At 32.2% G+C, this 20,684-nt stretch overlaps 1 protein-coding gene across 1 annotated transcript in view; it reads left to right on the top strand.

Annotated features, from left to right (window-relative positions):
* Positions 1 to 13,963: 13,963 nt before the first annotated feature.
* LOC128171092 (uncharacterized) overlaps positions 13,964 to 20,684 on the top strand; it is a 315,176-nt gene continuing 308,455 nt past the window's right edge. The window contains exons 1-3 of the mRNA XM_052836844.1: positions 13,964 to 14,468; positions 15,256 to 15,355; positions 15,745 to 15,918. Coding sequence (XP_052692804.1) covers positions 14,154 to 14,468; positions 15,256 to 15,355; positions 15,745 to 15,918 — 589 coding nt within the window. The 5' untranslated portion in view covers positions 13,964 to 14,153. The remainder of the gene's footprint in view (positions 14,469 to 15,255; positions 15,356 to 15,744; positions 15,919 to 20,684) is intronic.

Raw genomic sequence — 20,684 nt, 5'->3', positions numbered from 1 at the left:
TGTCAAAATTTTACTCAATCCCAGCCTTCATAATTGTAGAAAAATTGACACAACGGTATTTGATGTAAAAAAAAAAGACCGCAAGGAAAATTTAAAAAAATTACTACTAACCGGGAAAATCAAAACAACTATATCAAGGTAGATAATTTAAATCATTAGATTTATTCAATTTTGTGATCCAAGGGATAATCCACAAGTCGGACGTTATCCGTTATACAAGGTTTATGAAAACCCCGAAAACTCTCAAACTGCTGAATTAACAAAGTGAACATTTGTATACCGATAACAAACACAGGCACCTGACGCTAAAAATATTTCTTTTTGCAATAAGATTTTAAGTACTCTAACAATAAAAAGGTTTGTCACGGTCGCCATTTTGATTTTTTAGACCGACTTATCTGACACGATTTTCTTGCAGCGATTCATGCAAAATTAATAGGTAAAAATTAATCCGTTCGCTACTTACTACTTTTTTGTGTAAACTCGTGCATCACCTACATGCATTACGATATAACCGTTCATTTCATTAAAAATCACACTCCGAAAATCAGAGACATAAATAACAGAGATTGGCAACTCCGCCATTAGCGTGTAAATGTTACGGGACCAACCTTATTTTGAGAACTACAAGTGCAACATAAATCTGATATAAGTCATTACATTTTAACCTGACAGTGAACATAAACCTGTAAATATGTTTAAGCATGTTTTATTTATGAAACATTTACACAAACTCTTTATTTAGCTTTTAAATTACTTTTATAAAACTTATTGAATTTTCACAAAGTAATGGTAATGGTAATGCATTACTTTACTCATGTAATGGTAATGTAATGCATTGCATTAAAAAAATTAAATAATGGTAATGGTAATTTAATGCCCTATTTCGTGAAGTAATGGTAATGTAATGCATTACTTTACAATGTAATTCACCCCAAGCCTGATTCCAACTAAGCCGGATAACATGAACATTTAACTTGGTTCCACAATCGATAAGATTGTATATATTACATGATTTATTGGTCACCCAAAATATATAATTTATATAAATTTTGCTTACAATGCATTATTCAAACTTTAAATTCAGTTTAATAAACTAAAGAGCCAACTTATTTTATATGTACAAAATTCCTTTAGAGACGAAAAGCAGTATGTATATGTGTATAATTTTATTAATTATATATGATTTTAAAGAGGCATGATCACGATTTTGGTGAAAAAATTTTTTTTTGATTTTAATGTTTATAATGCCTCAGTAAGGCATTTTTAATTGGCAACCTAAATTTAAGAGTCATTTGTTGAGTTATAAAGGAGTTACAGAGCTTACAATTCCTCGCTCTGTAAACAAAGCTTTTGTTTACATTTTGAATGCTGAAGTGAAAATTCCAGTTTTAGACCTAAAATGATTGTGTTAATCGTTAGGATCTGTTTACTTATGCTTAAAATGAATAAGGATATAGACAAATCATCTTGAAAAAGATTTTATTTCTGGTATATTAAACCTATATTAACAAAAACAGGGCACGAGCCTTGTTTACATGACGTATAATTGTAAGCCCTTTATCTTGCCTAAAACTCATCGACGACCAACAAAATTTCATTTGATAATTAGAAATGCATTCATAAACCATTGTAAAAAATAAAAACAGAAAAACAAAATTTGACCAAAATCGTGACCATGCCCCTTTAACTCCGGCTTGCACATGGAGTTCGGTAGTATTCAGGTGAAAGATTGTCAAAATAAAATTCATGACTTTTCAAAAATGGCACATTGCGTTTGTTAATTTTATTTTCGATTCAACCTTCAACCAATGCATGGCGGTACCGTCATGCAAAAATGGCCTGGGGAAAACACAGGTGAAAGGGACTTTTATGTATTGCAACTATTAGAATCAACGTTATTTCTTATTCCCTAACGATACAATGGGTAAATCTGAGGTTTTTCACTTATGTGTTTTCATCTGTACTGTCTCTTTAAATATAGCATAGGAAGGACAGTTAAAACTTTCTAAATACTCTAATTTTTCGCAGTTGATTTAAATAAACCTTCCTATGCATTTACCACTGGCGGATTTAAGGGGGGGGGCGTGGAGGGCGCACGCCCCCCCCCCTAAAATTTTCAAAGTATGCATGACTGTAGATGATGTGATAAATTTTACTTAGAAAAGCATTTTGTGTTTCACTTTATTTATAATTATGCCTGACTCAATATTACACCTCATTGATACACTAGCTGTGCTATGCTGAATGTAATTCTGCTGCTCTATAAACATCTGTAAACATCTGATCCTAATGCATATTGACAGGTTCTGATAACAAACCAATTTATAAACTGTGTTTAAAATTTAAACAAGCAGTGTTGGTCATTTCATTATGGTGGCTGCATCAAATTCCCCAGGGCCCAGAACTTGGGGCTGCTACCAAGAATCGATTGGAAATCCCAGCAGTTTTGTTTCAAGTGTGGACTGCGCTGTCATTTCCCTATTGCGATGCAAGCAAACATGTTTGAATATTTAAAAGCTGTTCGAAGGTAAATATATAATTGCATTTAAAACCAGATGGTCTATGTGCAATCATTAATTAAGTACTGTATAATTTTGAATTTTTTTCTAGGTAAATAGACTATTTTAATGTAAGAATACTGAAGATTTGATGCATCAGATATTTCTAACAGCTAATAGGGGGTCGGATACCGTAACATCATTAGAATGTTGTAACTTTGATAGCCTGGTTAATTCTGGGAGTTCATATATGCCTAAAATATTTTGTTTTTAATCCAATACATGTATTAGGCATAAGTAACAATATGTGTCAAATTGTTATATATATAGATATGTTATAGGCTTTTTTGTAAAGGAAGTAAGCACCAAGGGGAAATAGTAGATGGCAGAAGTCTGGTGATTAAAATAAATGAAAACTTTATCTTGTTTGTTTATTTTTATTGCTTATTTCATCTTTTAAAAGTGTACATAAATGAAGAAAAAAAATACAACTATTTTGAGCCTGGTTTTACCTTTAAAATACACGAAAACCCAGGACCTTCCGGGGGCTTCGCCCTCTGGACCCACGGGGGGCCTCAAGGCGGCCCCCAGACCCCCTGCCTCAATAATTTTATCCACGCCCCCCCCCTAACTACAAATCCTGTATCCGCCCCTGATTACTCTGGCAAACCAGTAGTGAAACAGTGTTTGGATCTAAGCACAAATCTTCACCGCTGACAGGACTTGGTTCTCGAAAATTAACGATCAATTCGATGTAATGTGTTGTAAATTTTGTATTTACACCCACCCAGTAAATTCAAAACTTTTAAACCTACTTGGATACAATTTTCACTGTTCATTTTTATATCAAGTCGTGTATTTTAAACATTTTATAAGTATAAGCATTATATATCAATATCATAATCATTTTTAGCAAGTTGTATACCTTTTATTTTATAGAATTTGAGCTCGGTATAAAATGATGTTTATTTATTTTTCTTTAGTACATTCCTACATGTAAGATATTTCTTGCATAATGAATGTGGTTAAATTAACTAGGTAATCTAATAGAAAAACACCTTGTTTGGCATGTCCCCTTTTTCGGTACTGTGTAAATTTAGTTTTTTTATTTATCGTAATAGAGTTTCTCACTTCCCCCGCTAACAAAAGATGACACTAATTGAGTAACCCCACATGTCCATTTCATAACCTTTGATCTCCAAATTTTGCCTTACATTTGTTTATTTGTGGGATTATCAAGGTGATAGCTTGTAAGACGTTTTAGCCGAGAGCCATTTAGTATTCCTATTCGAAACCCCTGATTATGTAATTTTACTTACTCTTTCGGACAAAGACATCGAATTAAGATAAGGTCACATGTTAACAATCCCTGAATTCGATTGGTCGTTTAATCAAGCAGTCGGAATTAGAATTAGTGCTTGGGACCGCGCATCTTTCATTCTATTGCGGGTTTTCTAAATATATGTATCGACAACTCTAATTCCGACTTGCGTTCTTCTATTATTCAGGCATGTTTAAGTTTTGTTTTATTAGGGTTTTTTTACTAGAACTAGAGTTTTAACAAGCTTTTATCTATTTCCTTTAGTTCAATATAATTCCTTATTAATGTATTTCAACTTTGCTCTTGATTTCCAATTCGGCATTTGAATTTGGCGCGTAATCTAAATTTAGTCTAACTCTTTAACTCCGGAAGTTAATAAAGTTAATTTGTTTACTTTCACATTCGGTTAGTTTAGTGGTAAAGTTTTAAAACGTGGATATTTACATCACAATGTATGCGGATCAGTTAGGAATCTTTGTTCAATACGGACTCTGTCATAGTAAATGTGTCCATGTCCGGAACGGGTAGTTTTAGATTTATTTGTTTCTTTTATCATTATACGTTTAGATATTTTTATATTGGGCACTCGATGAAATGATATTCCATTTATACATATAACGATCTGAATTGAAAAGATATAAGTTAATGCATGATTTTTTTAGAAACAGAAAATGCATATAAAACATGAAATGCGAAATATCTGACATTAAGAAAAGAATAATACACTTTGATCACAAGTTTCAGATGTGCAATCTGATGTGTTGAAATTGAAGGATTTATATATCTGTACATGTATTCTGTGATGGTGCCTATTCATGATTAAAATAATTCCAAATTCTTAATGGTTCCTCAACGCCTTTGAGAAAAGTTTTGCATACAAGCCTGACCTATTGTAATCCTAAGATATTGGTTTCTTGCACATTTATTTCAACTTAAAATGACATCTGCTAAGTTTTTCTGTTATTTTGTTTTTTGTTTGTTTGTTTTTTGTGGGTTTTTTTTTTTTTGGGGGGGGGGGCATTTAATGCTATTCAAATGAACAATAATCGAACTTGGGACCTGCATTTCAGTTTACTGAAACAAACTGTACTAACGCCATTGCGATAGACATCCAAGTTTAGCTATATAAGCAGTTTACTATGTATACACAGGGTACAGATTGATTATATCGAATTGGACTAATGATTCATTCCGATTGTAAACAAGTCGGCATGTCAGTGAATAAGGACCAAAGACATCGTTTACCAGAGTTTACTAGATATTTATTTTATGATAATATGTCGCAAATAATGATTAATCACCGAATATTACAGTTTTAATCCGACGACAAAGCACGTGCTATTTCTACACAATCCTACATGCATGGCTGATTCGGTGTTGATTACTAGAATATTGTGCAATAATACGAACATGACAAGTCAATGGCTACATATAAAATAGTCTCATTTAACATGTTATCTTACATAAATAATTTTTTTAGCCCAAATCCCCGCAAACTTTTCGTGTATTCACACAGACTCTTCTCGCACCTGTCATGTCTTCCTCCTTGGCCATGTGCCTTTTCCAAGCGCCGCGAGAACACGGATACGCAACCAAACGATACGAATAATCAGGGACGTATATACTTGTATATACGTCCCTGGAATAATATATTAATATTTCGTTTAGATAATAAATTTTAGCAAAATATTGTTGAGAAAACGTATTATTTTTTAAGAAATATATAATACAATGGTTACTTTTGAATTTATTTCTTAAAAAAAACTATTTTGGAGATTTTAGAGATTGTCTCATTAATATTCATGAGATAGGCGGGGCTATGTGACATTAGGCGCGTGCTCATTTTCCTTGTGCTGCCTTAACGTAGCTGAGCAATCCATGCTTAGATCACATGGAAACTCGAAGATGAAATCAAATCTTTATATGAGAACAAAGCCATCTGTTATTTCTGAGGAACAGCATTTAGCACGTGTAGCAGCACCCAAACAAGTTAATTACATGATTGATAACAAAATCAGAAAAGAAAAATCGCCAAGTAGTTCACCCAGAGACAGGCAGCAAATTTATAATGTCAAAAAGAAAGGAACTGTTGCATTTAAGGCAAGAAATACTGGAAAGGTACCTATCCCTGATTTTTCAAAGCTTGTGGCAGCCATGGATAATGAGGGATTTGTAAAGAATGTGGATTTTGTTAGCCGAGAAAAATGCAAAAGAATTTATCCAAACACATTTGCAACTTTAGAAAATATGATAACATGGATTAAAACATTTTGTAATCCAGATGCTGAATGTAAAGCACAGCTTGGGATAGACATGACCTACAAAGTTGGACCTTTTTTACAACCTGTCTTAGTTTTCCCCACCCTATGTTTGTCCAGGGGAGATTCACAAAAACATCCAACCATTTTTGCGGGAATGGCTACAAGTACTGGAAGACAAAAGGAAGATTACATGTATTTAGCCAGTCAACTTAAGTCAAATGGGATAGAGAAATTGATATATGGTACAGATGGGGAACTAGCTTTGGAGTTGGGATTTGAGGCAGTGTTTCCAATTGAAGATGTTCCTCTTTCTATCAGAAGTATAAAACTGAGATGTTTTAATCATGTTAAAGAAGATATGCCAAAAGAACTAAAGAGACATCCCAGTCTTGATAAAACTGCAGTCATCAAATCAATTTTGGGAAGTGAGATCAATGGTAAGAGGGAACTTGGTTTAGTTGACTCAAAGAACTTTGAGGAGGATTATAAACAGTTGTCAGCTCAGTGGCCACCTGACTTTAAACGACACATTGAGTCAAAGCAACTGAATGTCCGTTCCCTTAAGGATGACGTTTACTCAGAATGAAAAAAAAATCCACTGATGATAATGAAAAACCATCTATTGTGTGTTATAGACCTTTGCTTGTATTGTTATTTTTCACTTTCAGAAAAGTAGGTCAATGACCTACTTTTTGAGTTAATGGCCATTGAATATATATTGAAAATTCAAGAAAAATCCCATAAAATTTTACACTACGATTGAGATTTTCTTAATTATAAAAATATTACAAATAATTAAACACTTTAAAAAATAAGATACAGTTTACGAATGGTAGTGGCACTAAATAAGTACACAACATTAAGATTTCAGCATCAATTTTTAAAAATAATTCAATCCGAATTTCCTCTATCAGTTTTCAAATCCCTACCCATTTTTGATTCAATTTTACAAAAAATTGAATGATGATAATACAAAAACATTTATGATATTGAACTACTTATATTGACCTTATTCTGTTGGCATAAAATTTATATGAGGTCAATGATCAAAATTTTGAGATATGATGTCTTTTATCGTTTTTAAGCATTTTTCAATATTATTATTATTCGTGCCATAAGATTATTTTAATGAATAAGTGAGGTAAAACCAACGGAAAATATGCAAAATTACGTAGACTTAAATATAAAATCCTAACTTTTAATATTAGACTACTGCCAAAAAACTTTTAGCAGAAAACAAAATCTGCAAAATTTAGTTCGAATTTCCTCTGTTTGGCTAAAAGTCAAATATTGTTTGTTCATAATTCCATAATAAAGTAAAACTATTGAATGTTTTGTCAATAATAATTCATTTCATAAATACTTTTTGTGTTTAGAACAAATTTTACTCATTGTATTGAACTTTTTAACAATCGGAATTTGAGAACTCAAACCCTGAGTAAATAACACCCTTAAAGAAACTTTTAAAAAAAACATGGGACGAGAAAAAAGGGTGGATGCTGGTCTTGGTAACCCACCAAACAAGTTTGACAACCAACGTGCTGAATCCATGAACAATGTGCTGAAGGAATCTTTAGGTTCAAGATTTTTAGATCAGTCTTCTGTTCATGATTTTGTTTATGAAAATCTTGTAATTCCACAAGAAAGAGAATTAGTCAAAGCTATTTATGGCCATAGAGAATACAGATTGGCAACACCATTTAAAAACTTCAAAAGTTCATCCATTAAAATGGGCTACAATGACAGAGCAGCAAAAACAAAACCAAATGAATAGGGTGTTTTTGTGCAGAATGCATAGTCACTATGAAAAACCAATCATAAAGAAATTATCTTTAGAACCTGAGGAATCTTTTTCGTTGCTCTCATCTCTTCCAAGAGCACTAATTAAGGAACTATGGAAGGCAGCAGAGATAACTATTTCATACCATAAAATAGATGAATTGCCAAACGGGCACTTTTGTATTGCAGAAGATGAGAAGGCATACATCTTACAAGAAACCTCAAAAGGATTTATTTGTCAGTGCTTTCAGTTCAAAAAGTTGGGCCTTTATGGGCAAATACTTGTTCTTGCGGATGACAGGGGTAGACTTAGAGAGCTTCTTACCAACTTTAATTACAATCAATCCTTAGCTATTCACAACAACAAACCCTCCTCTGATGGTGAAAAAAGAGTTAAGAAACCAAGAAAAGGAAAACAGAATGTTAAAAAGCTACCAATTGAACTCGAGACAATAAAAGAATGATGACTTCATCATCGATCTCAATGTACATCGGCCATTCCAGTATTGTGAATCATGGCACAATGATGAACTATTTAAAATTGTGCCTGTTACCTCTATTAGCAAAGGAAAACAAACACAATTTTGTGCTACTTGCCATTCAGTAATTAGCATAAGGAATGCAGTTCCGCCCTTTGATATTATTATTTCACACCAAGAAAGGTACAAATACCCTTGCCTAAACGAAGATGGAAGCACCGTGTGGAAGACCACAAGAAAAAAAATGAGGGCAAAATATTATTGTATTAAGCGAGAGTATCTGCTGGGGCGTCACCCATATTTCTGGTGCTGCTTGATTGATTCAAGTGAAGTGTCACTCCATGAGTTGCATTTAAATCTGCGAAGAGAAAAATTTGGATATGACATAAGGTAGTTCGCGGGTTTAATGATGTCAAAGTATGATTCGATCATAGACACCAGCTCTTATGTATTTCTCATATAGCTTTTTGTTTAGGCAGTAGATGAAATTTTATGGTTGAATTTTATGTTACATCTCCGGCGTCTGGACCTGGATGGATTTTAATTATCTATATGCTTAGACAGGTTTAAGATTTTAACTCAAATAATATTATAGATTTGGAGCTGGTTATAAAATAACGTAAATTTTGCCCATCTCTTGTGTATGTTTACCTTGAGTATTATTAGGTAAACAGTAGATATTTAATATTTTATGGTAGGATAGGACAGTTATTTCACGAATGAGGCAGGTTTTTTTTATTATGAGAACATAATATAACGTCAGGTGCATAAGGATTCTACGTAGAAAGAGTTTACCATATAAGCTAAATCATATGTGATGAATTACATTTCATATTTCGCAGAATAAAATGAAGCATTCAAAAGAGCCCAACTGTAGTCTATACAACTTTTTAATTAATAACTGATTAAATTTTAAGGACGATGCATATTATAAGTCACTTTGTTCTATTGAGTTATATTGGTATACATTTGAACTGTTCTATATAAAATATGAACTTTATGGAGTGAAACTTGTGCATGCCTCTCTATCTTACAACTTAGAATTCTCAAAGATAGATTTACTGTCAGATTTAAGATGAAAATAATACATTAATCTAACACAATATTATTATAAACTTATTCTGTCCATACTTTTGTGGCAATTCTGCAAAAATTGAGTTTCGTGAAAGGTAAAGTTATTGTATTCTTGATAAGATATTTTTTCTATTCACAACATTATTGGACATCAACTTTAAGGTGGCTTAATAAAACTTGAAATAATTTCTCAAACTGGTAAAAAAAATTACTCGATTACGATAGATAGATGATGTACATGCAGCAGGAAGGCAAGGAGTAGGAAGCAACAACAAAAAATTAATTCTGAATTTCAAACATAATTTTTTAGTATTATGGACATTAAATTCAAATTTGGTTCCTTTTCGTTGCACAAAGAACCATTATCCACACAAATATCGGTATTTTGCGGGACGGAACAGAATTTGAGATAACTGTTGAAAAAATGTATATTTATATTTGAAATATGTTTGAAAATGTTCTAGTTTCTTAGATGTTGTATCAGTAAATGAAAAATTATTCTTACAAGTGTAATTATTTTCATAAAATATTTAGAATGGTTGTAATCAGATATTTTTTTTTATTTTTTTTTTTATTGTGGTGTTTACCTTGAAATGCATGATTTTTGAAAAAATGGTAATCAATTTCGATGAATGGATGTTATTATCTTTTTTTTATTTTAATAAGCCATGATTGTAAAAATCAATTTATGAAAATATTATCAGTTCCCTAAAAGTGACCTTATTCTCAATTTATGAAAATATTATCAGTTCCTTAAAATATACCTCATTCTCGTCTGTGTTGCTTTTTTTTTTAAAAACAAAGAGAAATATATACAGTATAAAAAAGAGTATTTGTAACATTACTCATATTTCAATAAGTTTGAAAGATTCCGTTCCGTTCCGTTAAATACCAATATCCACACGGGTAATAGTATTTTGCGGAACGGAACGGAACCGGAAGAAAAATTTTCAGAAGTAAGGTAAATAATGAATTAATATTTAACTTTTTCCCTGCGAATGTCCTTAGTATATTTTAGAATTCGTCTTAATGTAGAAATAGGCATTGTGTTTTTGCTAGCTTGAGTAACAAACTTGTAAACTCACCCGTGTTAATAACATATAATGGATTAAAGAATGAAATAAAAGTTGACGTTTTACACAACACAAGCACACAAACGCTGGAATGATATGCACATACGCAAGATGTGCGAATGGATGAAATGGTTTGTTAGTTTGCTTCATTTATTTCGAAAGAATATAGAAACGGCGAAAAGTTGTTATAATATATTTCATATTTTAGTAAGTTTGAAAGATTCAGTTCCGTTCCGTTAAATACCAATATCCACACGGGTAATAGTATTTTGCGGAACGGAACGGAACCGGAAGAAAATTTTTCAGAAGTAAGGTAAATAATGAATATTTATCTTTTTCCTTGCGAATGTCCTTGGTATATTTTAGAATTCATCTTAATGTAGAAATAGGCATTGCGTTTTTTGCTAGCTTGAGTAACAAATTTGTAAATTCACCCGTGTAAATAACATATAATGGATTAAAGAATGAAATAAAAGTTGACGTTTTACACAACACAAGCACACAAACGCTGGAATGATATGCACATACGCAAGATGTGTGAATGGATGAAATGGTTTGTTAGTTTGCTTCATTTATTTCGAAAGAATATAGAAACGGCGAGAAGTTGTTATGATATGTTTCATATTTTTGTACGTTTGAAAGACTCCGTTCCGTTCCGTTAAATACCAATATCCACACGGGTAATGGTATTTTGCGGAACGAAACGGAACCGGAAGACAATTTTTCAGAAGTAAGGTAAATAATGAATTAATATTTAACGTTTTCCTTGCGAAAGTCCTTGGTATATTTTAGAATTCATCTTAATGTAGAAATAGGCATTGCGTTTTTTGCTTGCTTGAGTAACAAACTTGGAAACTCACCAGTGTAAATAACATAAAATGGATTAAAGAATAAAATACAAGTTGACGTTTTACACAACACAAGCACACAAACGCTGGAATGATATGCACATACACAAGATGTGTGAATGGATGAAATGGTTTGTTAGTTTGCTTCATTTATTTCGAAAGAATATAGAAACGGCGAGAAGTTGTTATGATATGTTTCATATTTTTGTAAGTTTGAAAGATTCCGTTCCGTTCCGTTAAATACCAATATCCACACGGGTAATGGTATTTTGCGGAACGAAACGGAACCGAAAGAAAATTATTGAGAATAGAGATTACTTCATTATTTTTAATCGATGTTGCGCATAGATCCATTGAGTTTGGTTTAAATCTCAAATTTATATGTTCATTGTCAAACTTGCATCTGAAAAAAACCAGTGCGTTTTGGGTTTATTTAAGGAAAGAAACGTGTAATGACTTATAGGGTAATGCGTGGCATATTTCATGTAATACACATGTGGTGCTTTAAAACATCAAAATTTGAGAGAAAAAACCTTCCATATAAGACGGGTTTAATTTTTTTTTAAATTTCAGTTTCCCCGTTAGTGGCCTCTTAACTGGTTCCGTTCCGCAAAGTACCAATAGCCCTCATCAGTTCCTTCCTAGCTTTATTCAGTACATCACGAACAACTACAAGCTTTTGGGGGGGGGGGGAAGTAAAAGAAAAACCCCTTTAAACAAAACTGCCCCCTAATGTTACAATACAAGTGACTCTGTATTCCTTAGTGCTATCAGATCAGATATGAGAGGACGCATCGTATCTTAACCTGATAAGGTTTGGTTTGAGTAATTTGTCGGAAATTGATTTGGTTTGAGTAACTACCGAATTGGTAAATAATTTATAGCTTGTAAATCTTTATTCTAATATAAAACGAAACATCGATAAAACACATTTAATTTTTAATATTTCGTGGAAATTTACGATAAGATAAATTGATCACGATAATTTTGACTAAAGTCGTTGTGAAGCAACGAGCGTGGTTTTCAGCTGCAGATGAGAGTCGAAAAAACAAGTTGTAATGAATAATTAACATATGTGTTTTTTACTTTTACAATAAATAAACCAAGCTTATATTAAATAGCAATATGCCTTACGTCAACTACAACAGCGCACGATATTAAACTGACCTTTAATCCCTAACAATTGCAGAAGATGTAATAAAATGGGGACATAATTATCTAAATAATTTCTAAAAAGATAATAAAAGGTAAATATAATGGTTAATCGGTTGCACACCAGTCCTCCTTAATTTGTCGTTTTGATAAATTATAAAAAGGCTTTGTGCGATCTGTCTATGCTTTGCTTCCAAGTGCGCTGTTACGATACGTTTATACAATACAAAACCATAAATAACTGAGGACCTCAAAGAGTATTTGTTTAAAAATTTCAACTACTTTTTCGCATTCACATGTAATGCTTTCATGAAATTCAAATATCAGGTTTACTCAACTTTGACGAGGTCAAGTGTGATACATGTACGTAATGAAATATATATATTTTTTCCCTAGTGTCCAGTTTCCTTAGCTGTGATATAGCAAGTGCCGCACACAAGTCACTAGAAATCAGGGAGCTGATGTTTAATACCTTAACATGTAGCTTACTTGTTGAACCTCTAATAACAAATATGATGTTGCATCACTAAGTTCTACATATAATGAAGTTATTTTCTTTATATAGAGATACAAATAAATATGTAATGAGAAAATAACTTCAGAGTATTCGATTATAGGTTATTAAGTGTCCTTCAAGAGGCTTTCTTTTACACAAGGAAATGTGTATTGATTAAAATTATTGAAAATGTATCTCTCCCATTTATTTGATAACATTATTTACTTATCAAATATTCGTTTTAATAATCCAATGGATATTAATTACCCATTAGGAAATAAATTCAAAATGTAAATTACAAGATCCAGTAAAAAAGACAAGCAAATACGGTTCACATTATTATTTTTGAGTGCACAATTCAAGATGTTCAAGGAAAAAGAAAAAGGTTTTCGTGATTTTTTTTTTCTATAGAACAATATAATGCCTGTAAATAAATATTAAAATATTTAGAAAATAATAAAAATACGTTTTATGTAATATTCAAGGTTTAAAATATTTGACTGATATAACAATATTCTAGCTTTCGGTCTTTACATTTAAAGAAACACCAGGTACTCATGCCTGACTGATAGAAAGCTAAATTGCACAAAAAACAAATACATTTTTTAAAAAAAATTACTTTCAAATAAAGAAAATATATTGTAACTCGATTTCACAATGTATTTTGGCCTTAAGTAAATGAAGGGCATGTTATATACTTTTGATTAAAGAAACTACTGAAAATACCATAACACAGAATTATGCCGATATTTCGTGTATTTAAAGAAAAATAAAAATAAATACTTTACAAAGTATTTCGTACCTTATAATAAATCACACCGTTACAATGAGAGAGAGAGAAAGAGAGAATAAAATGTCACATGAACTGCAGAATATTATATCAGGGAATTAATATTTTTTTCAAGATTTAATGTTTAACCTTAGCAAAGGTAAATCGATTAAAATTGATGAACGCGACAAAATTGCTTCTTTTCTAAAATTCTTGATTACCGATTAATTATTCATTTTAACATTTAAGTGCTTATTGATTGCAGATTATTCAATAGATCAAAACTTTAAAATACAAACTCAATATAAAATACAAACTCAAACGGTATTAGAATGTTTTACTCTGAACTGCGCATTCGCACTGTTCAGTGTACAAATAAACCGTAGATTTCTACAGTACAATGTTGCTATTCCAAATCATCTCATGTCCATGGTTTTTGATAAGTTTCCTCGTGCCGTGTTATGGCAGCCTGCAACTGGGCTTTTCTAAACTTCAGCGAGGACACAGACTGGACAGGAAACTGATCCAATCCTTCCCAGAACTCAGTTTCTTGGACTGTGTGATAGAATGTCTAGTAACACCACGATGTAAATCTGTCAACTATTTCAAAGGGGCTAATTTCTGTGAAATCAATTACGAAAATAAGACGACAGCAGAGACTAGGTACATGGAGAGTGCTGGATGGGTGTACAGTGAAAAGGAGCATTGGCCTAAGGTAAATGTGTTAGAATCTATATTAACTAATATCTATACTCTATCCCAAGACAAAATATATATACAGCACAATTTTAAATGGCTATTTACTATTTATATTGTCTGCGACAATACTATGGAATCATTTTTATGTAATTTGAATTTTACGACAATTATTGTGATATGTACTTTTTCTTGATAAAATAAATATAGTGAGCATAGTGATTTAATTTAAAAATCAGGAATATACTTTTAATTTTTAAATAGGCTGGGTCTGATCGGTACTGCAGGGTAACGTTAAGTTAGAATTATTGATTGAAGAGTTACCTTTTTAATGACTACAAAATGGAGGATAACTGTTATTTCTGTTTTATCAAAAGAAATAAAAGTGAAAAATACGGCGAGTGTTCGGCTAGTTCCCGAGTTATCGCCGATAAGAAAGTGCCCAATTCGGCGCAAACCCGGTGATTTTATCGTATTGGGCTTCGAATGCTCTGTTTTAGCTATAAAGTGTTTTAAATAGCCAATTTTCTAAACCAATGATTTAATTAGAATATATTTAAATTTTGTTGTGTTGCGCGTAATAGCCGCATGCGTTGTTAAAACAAACGCGTCGCTCTATGACGTCAACGTACTAACTAATATACCAAGTCAAACAATCAGTACATGTGAACATTATTATACACGTTCAGTTACTCCATCCATAACTATCATATTTCATATTTAATAAATTGCACGTTTGATCATTAAGAGTTTACTGTGATTTTAAGGGGTTTATTTAATAATAAAGATTCACCTTTAAAATTTAGGAGCTGGCTGGAGCTTGTTCGAACTCAACGTGTGAAATCAACCAGACATGTAAACACAAGAGATATTCCGAGGATACATTCTTTGAATGTGTTTTGTCAGGTAAAATCATCCGGTACATTGCTTTAATGCAAATAGATACCATTAATAATATACATGTGTTACATGTACACAATTGGTTTTCCTTATGCATATTGACAAAAACCCAAGTATCAAAGAGAGCTCTTTTTTTAAACAAAATAACTCATCGAAACGAAATATATAAAAGCCGGTTTGTCGACAAGTATTATGTTTTAATTTAATACAATATACTATAATACTTCCAGGAATTTAGATTGTTAGATTTAAATATTTATTAATCTAACTGTCAGTTGAAGAAATTATTATAATAGACTAGAGAAATTGAAAACATTGTCGTACCTTTTTGTAAAGGTAAAATTTAGCCTCTTATCCTAGGTATTAATTTTAGTGTATGTGCCTTTATTTATAAGATTGTGGAATACCCGATCAAAATGGAATAGATCTGAATACAACACGACGTGAGGACGCAATTGGCATACACAGGAGGATACACGCCTCGTGTTCTGACGGATACTCCCAGTCTGGTTCAGGATGGCTGATCTGTCAGTCAAACGGGGAGTGGAAATACGACATTGTCTGTACAGGTGAATATGGGCGCGCTTGATTAAGATTCACTTGGTGTAAACTGGTATACACCGGTGTAAATATTTTGTATTGTGTATCAAGTCCACTTCAATGGTGTAGTGTACATGGTGTAGGGAAGTTAAGAATGAAAATGACGGAAAGGGTGTAGTTTTAACAAAGAATCTGCTGTTGCGTAACAATTAATAGTTTTTTTGTAATATAAATGCAAATAAATAAATACAAATTTCAAATTTAATGGCTTTCATACAAACGACAACTTTTATGCGACGTCTAATCCATTACATTACTTAAAATCATTTTCCAAGTTTCCATCATAACATTCGTCCGCCATATTGGTTTCAGTGCTAAGCCCAACAACACATGCCCCTGACTCGGTGTAAAAAAGTGTACACCCGGTGAACACCTAAACGCTACACCTTTGCACTTGATTTACAAAAGTGTACACGGTGTACACCTTTTGGTAAAATCAAGCGCGCCCATATATGCTAATATGATATGTGAGCAGGTAAATTATTCATGCAAATATGCCAATATGATATGTGAGCAGGTAAATTATTCATGCTTTAGTTTTGAAAAACAGATGGTGTATTAAATGCATGTAAAATGAAACCAAGATTTCCAATAATGCAGCAAGTAAAATAAAATTGGTTTATTAATTTTTTTCGATACCACGAGTACTGAGCCACATTCAGGGCACCAGCAATGCCAACAGTTAAGAACAACGCAGTGAAAGTGTTATTATGCATAATGTTTGGAAATAGATATATTTAGCAAATAAAATGATTGACAATTGAAATATTCCAATGAACATGAAATAAAACACACAACAGTGCAAACATAACCCACTAAATTATTAGGGTGTATAGCATTTTTAAAGGGCTAATTTCTGTTCATAATGATAGACGTACACCATTGAAAAAATCAATATCTTCATATTAATCATATATTTCCACATTTTTGTTTTCTGTACTTTTTTACAATTTCTTTTCTTTGTTTTCCCCCGATGTTTAGTTCTGCATTAAAAAAAATATCAGGTACAACCTTCTCCGGTCTGCATTTAACTTGAAAACCACCTAGCACACGTTAGTTCATTTTAACATTGAGTCTCCCATTGTCGTCGTTTTTTTTAAATTCAAATAATCAAAAGTACCTAATATTTTCTATTACAGTGCTGCTATCGTGAAAGTTGACAAAACTATCTTATCCTATCCTATATCCTGTATCCTGCATCCTATCCTGCAAATAAGTTCTATCCTATCCTATCCTATCCCATACCTTCAAAATATAGGAATGCAAGTTAAATGAAACGAAATTTAAGAATTAAATGATTTTATCAATTAATGTAGTACTCAAAATAAATAATTAAATCTTAAAACCGAATATTCTTCAAGCGGGATAACTTACCTGTGCTACGGTAAAATTAAATCGTACGCGGGATGGACACAATAACATAAACAAACAGGTAAGCTATTCGATTTTTGATTTTATTATATGTATTCATAAAAACAGATAAATAACTTCGATGCACTTATTGAGGAACTGTTTAGTCACATATTTTTTTCAAATTATGTTCTTATCACACATAACTGAGCGTAATTATCATTATTCGAGCGATTCGTTCGGCGATAAATGTAAACACGATCTGGAAATAAATAATTCCTTTAGGCAGTTTATATCGTTTATAGTTAAACCACTCGGAGTTATTTTTAAAGTATAAATTCTTAAGCATTTATATTTAGCTAACATTTATTAATTCGATATGTTCAGGTTAATATCGGACAGAAATATGCGTCCCTGTTATTGGGCATCGAAGAAATTACATGAAACGTGAAACAATGTATGTTTCTTGTATACATGTTTATCTTTTAAAATGCCGGTTTGGTCGTTAATAAATTCAAGCTTTTATTACTTTGCAGACTTTAAATGAAGTAAATACAGAAATCTATTTCTGACGTTGTCAAATGTTGCATTGATTCTCGCAGTAGCTCCGTACTTGCGTACGAATTGACAAAGATGTAGCGCCGACATTTTAGCGCCTATCAATGTTATGCACCGCGTTCTTGATATGATAAGTATTCTTAAATGGTTTAACTTGTAAAACGTATTAAATTGACATTGAAAATACATTGTTACGCCAATTTTCGTTTCGCAAAATAACTCTGAAATTTATACTCGAATCTGATTGGCTACAGGATGCAGGATAGGATAGGATAGGATAGAACTTAACTTTTATAGGATAGGATAGGATAGAACTTAACTTTTATATTTCTATCATGTATCGTGCATCCTGCATCCTATCCTATCCTATCCTTGTCAACTTTCAGGATAGCAGCACTATAAAAACGGAAGATGATTAGCCTCTGTCTGAACTTTGCTTATGCGTCTTTTAAAATACAAATGTCTTCTGTAAATGATTATTATTTAAATTTTTTTCCTTAACAAAAAATTATGAAATATTTACATTTTACTATGTTTTGATTGAGAAAAGGAAAAAAAACGCAGAATTTTTTCTACTCAATTTTAAACTGTAAATCAATTATGACCGAATATAAAAATGTCGATAAAATACGAAAAGGGTCTTTTTTTAAAAAAAAAAAAGAAAAAAGGGAGGGCGGTTAATGTGGTAGTTATATTCAATATCTGTTTCTGCAAAGTTGTTAACTGATAAAGTTTTTACTTCAAAAAAGTTAACACCCATACGTAGATTATCATCAAAGACAAATCATTATGAATTTTGCAAGCAAAAGAATGTTTCTTAACTAAGCTAATCGATTTATTTTTGGAATATTTTTCAACCTCGGCTTTTTTTTTTATTTAAATATCTTGACAATGCAAGCATAACTCTCAACAAAATGTGTTATTAGAGTTTCTCGATATACATGTTACCAGAATTGTTGGGCCTGGTTCCTGAAGATAAGAAGGAGAGATCAACACATGTACATGTATTGGAAATGGCAGATTTATAAAACTTTTGTCTAATCATCGTGTCACATGTATACAATACACAACACACCCTAGGCCATAAGGCCTTGTACTGCAAGCCATAACATTTTGTATTTAATTTAACTAAATGTGAACACAACTGGTAGATCACCTGATAGGAACAACCAAACTTTTCATTTAAATGACTACAATTCGGTAAAAGTAGTCTTCGGTTGATAATGCAATACTTTCAAATGACATGACATACTGACCTATTAATGCTTTAAGATATAAAACAAATAATGACTAGATATAACTATACATCGTTATGATATACAATAATGGCATAACTGTGTATACTTGTTGTAGGGTTCTTATCTTAAACATATGAAATAATCTGGCTTTAGAGACGTCAAAATACTATAACACAAACCAACTTTACCAAAACACACATGTAAACAATGGGCGCAGCCATTACACCGGAGGTATGCTGGGATACACAAACTAGGTCAACATTACTCATTCTGTAATGAGCCATACATAAGTTTTAACTCAATGACACTTATTAGCTCACCTGAGCTGAAAGCTCAAGTGAGCTATTCTGATCACATTTTGTCCGTCGTCCGTCTGTCCGTCCGTCTGTCCGTCCGTCCGTCTGTCCGTCTGTAAACTTTTTACATTTTGAACTTCTTCTCTAAAACCGCTTATTCAATTTCAACCAAATTTGGCACAAAGCATCCTTATGGGTGGGCGAATATAAATTGCAGAAATAAAAGTCCGATCTGTATTCAAAGCGGAGAAAACCTTGAAACTGTAGAAAAAGGGGGGTGCATTTTTAAAAATCTTCTTCTCAAGAACTAATTAGTTCAATTCAACGTAGTTTAGCATAAATTATCCTTATGGGAAGGAAAATATAAATTGCAAAAATTAAGTGCTAATTCTGATTCAAATCTGAGTTTTTACGAAAATAATAATAAAGGAAATGCGTATTTTAATCAGTTTAATAGCTTCGGGCTCGGCATACGGTAAGAATTACCTACGGTAAAATGGGTAGGCAAGACTTGGTCTGAGCAAAACAAAAGATTGGCAGGTATTAATCTGCCAATCTCATTAAAATTTCAGGATATTTGATGGACCAGTATATTTGTATTCGCTGTAAATATTGCTGCAAAATAATGCGTATTTGGAATTGACGATTGCCGATCTGCCCCGGCTTTTATTTTGCCACGGCCCGGGTTTGCATACCCATTTTACCAAGACTCGTATTCCATACTTCTAAAACGAGGTTCTTTGTTTAAAGCAGCCATGACATTATACGAAAAAGGGTCGATCTGACTATGATGAATTTACTTGCTATGCAACCGTTCGCGTATGAGGGGAAATTTTTGAAACATGCAAAATATATTGGTGCCGATTTTGTGAAGTAAATTAAGGCTAAATATTTCAATGCGTTGACAGTTTTCACACATGACGTTGGTGTTAGCTTGTTCTGATTTTCGTTTCGTTTTCATTATTTATGCTTTGTAACCTGGGAACTATCGTCTGTATTTCGTGATTTTTACGTATCAAATAAAACAGAGACTACGGTAAATCAAACAGTTAACAGTTTACCTGCGCAAATTAAGCAAAATCTGATGTAGGGGTACTGAAGTACAATTAATTCTATCGGTAATTCGGCATTATCTTTTGCGTAATGGTAGATTAATGCAATAGGTTTTGTTGAGATGCTCGGCATTTTCTCGAGTTTATTCAGTTTAAATAGAGTTTGATATCGCTGACGAAAATATGTAGGTATATACATGTATATATATGATTCATTTCGAAAAAATAAATTGTGTTCTTT

This window comes from Crassostrea angulata, chromosome 2 (assembly GCF_025612915.1).
Source record: "Crassostrea angulata isolate pt1a10 chromosome 2, ASM2561291v2, whole genome shotgun sequence".
NCBI classification, from domain to species: Eukaryota; Metazoa; Mollusca; class Bivalvia; order Ostreida; family Ostreidae; genus Magallana; species Magallana angulata.
The sequence above is the reverse complement of the archived record's forward strand: the minus strand, read 5'-3'. Positions and strand labels throughout refer to the sequence as shown.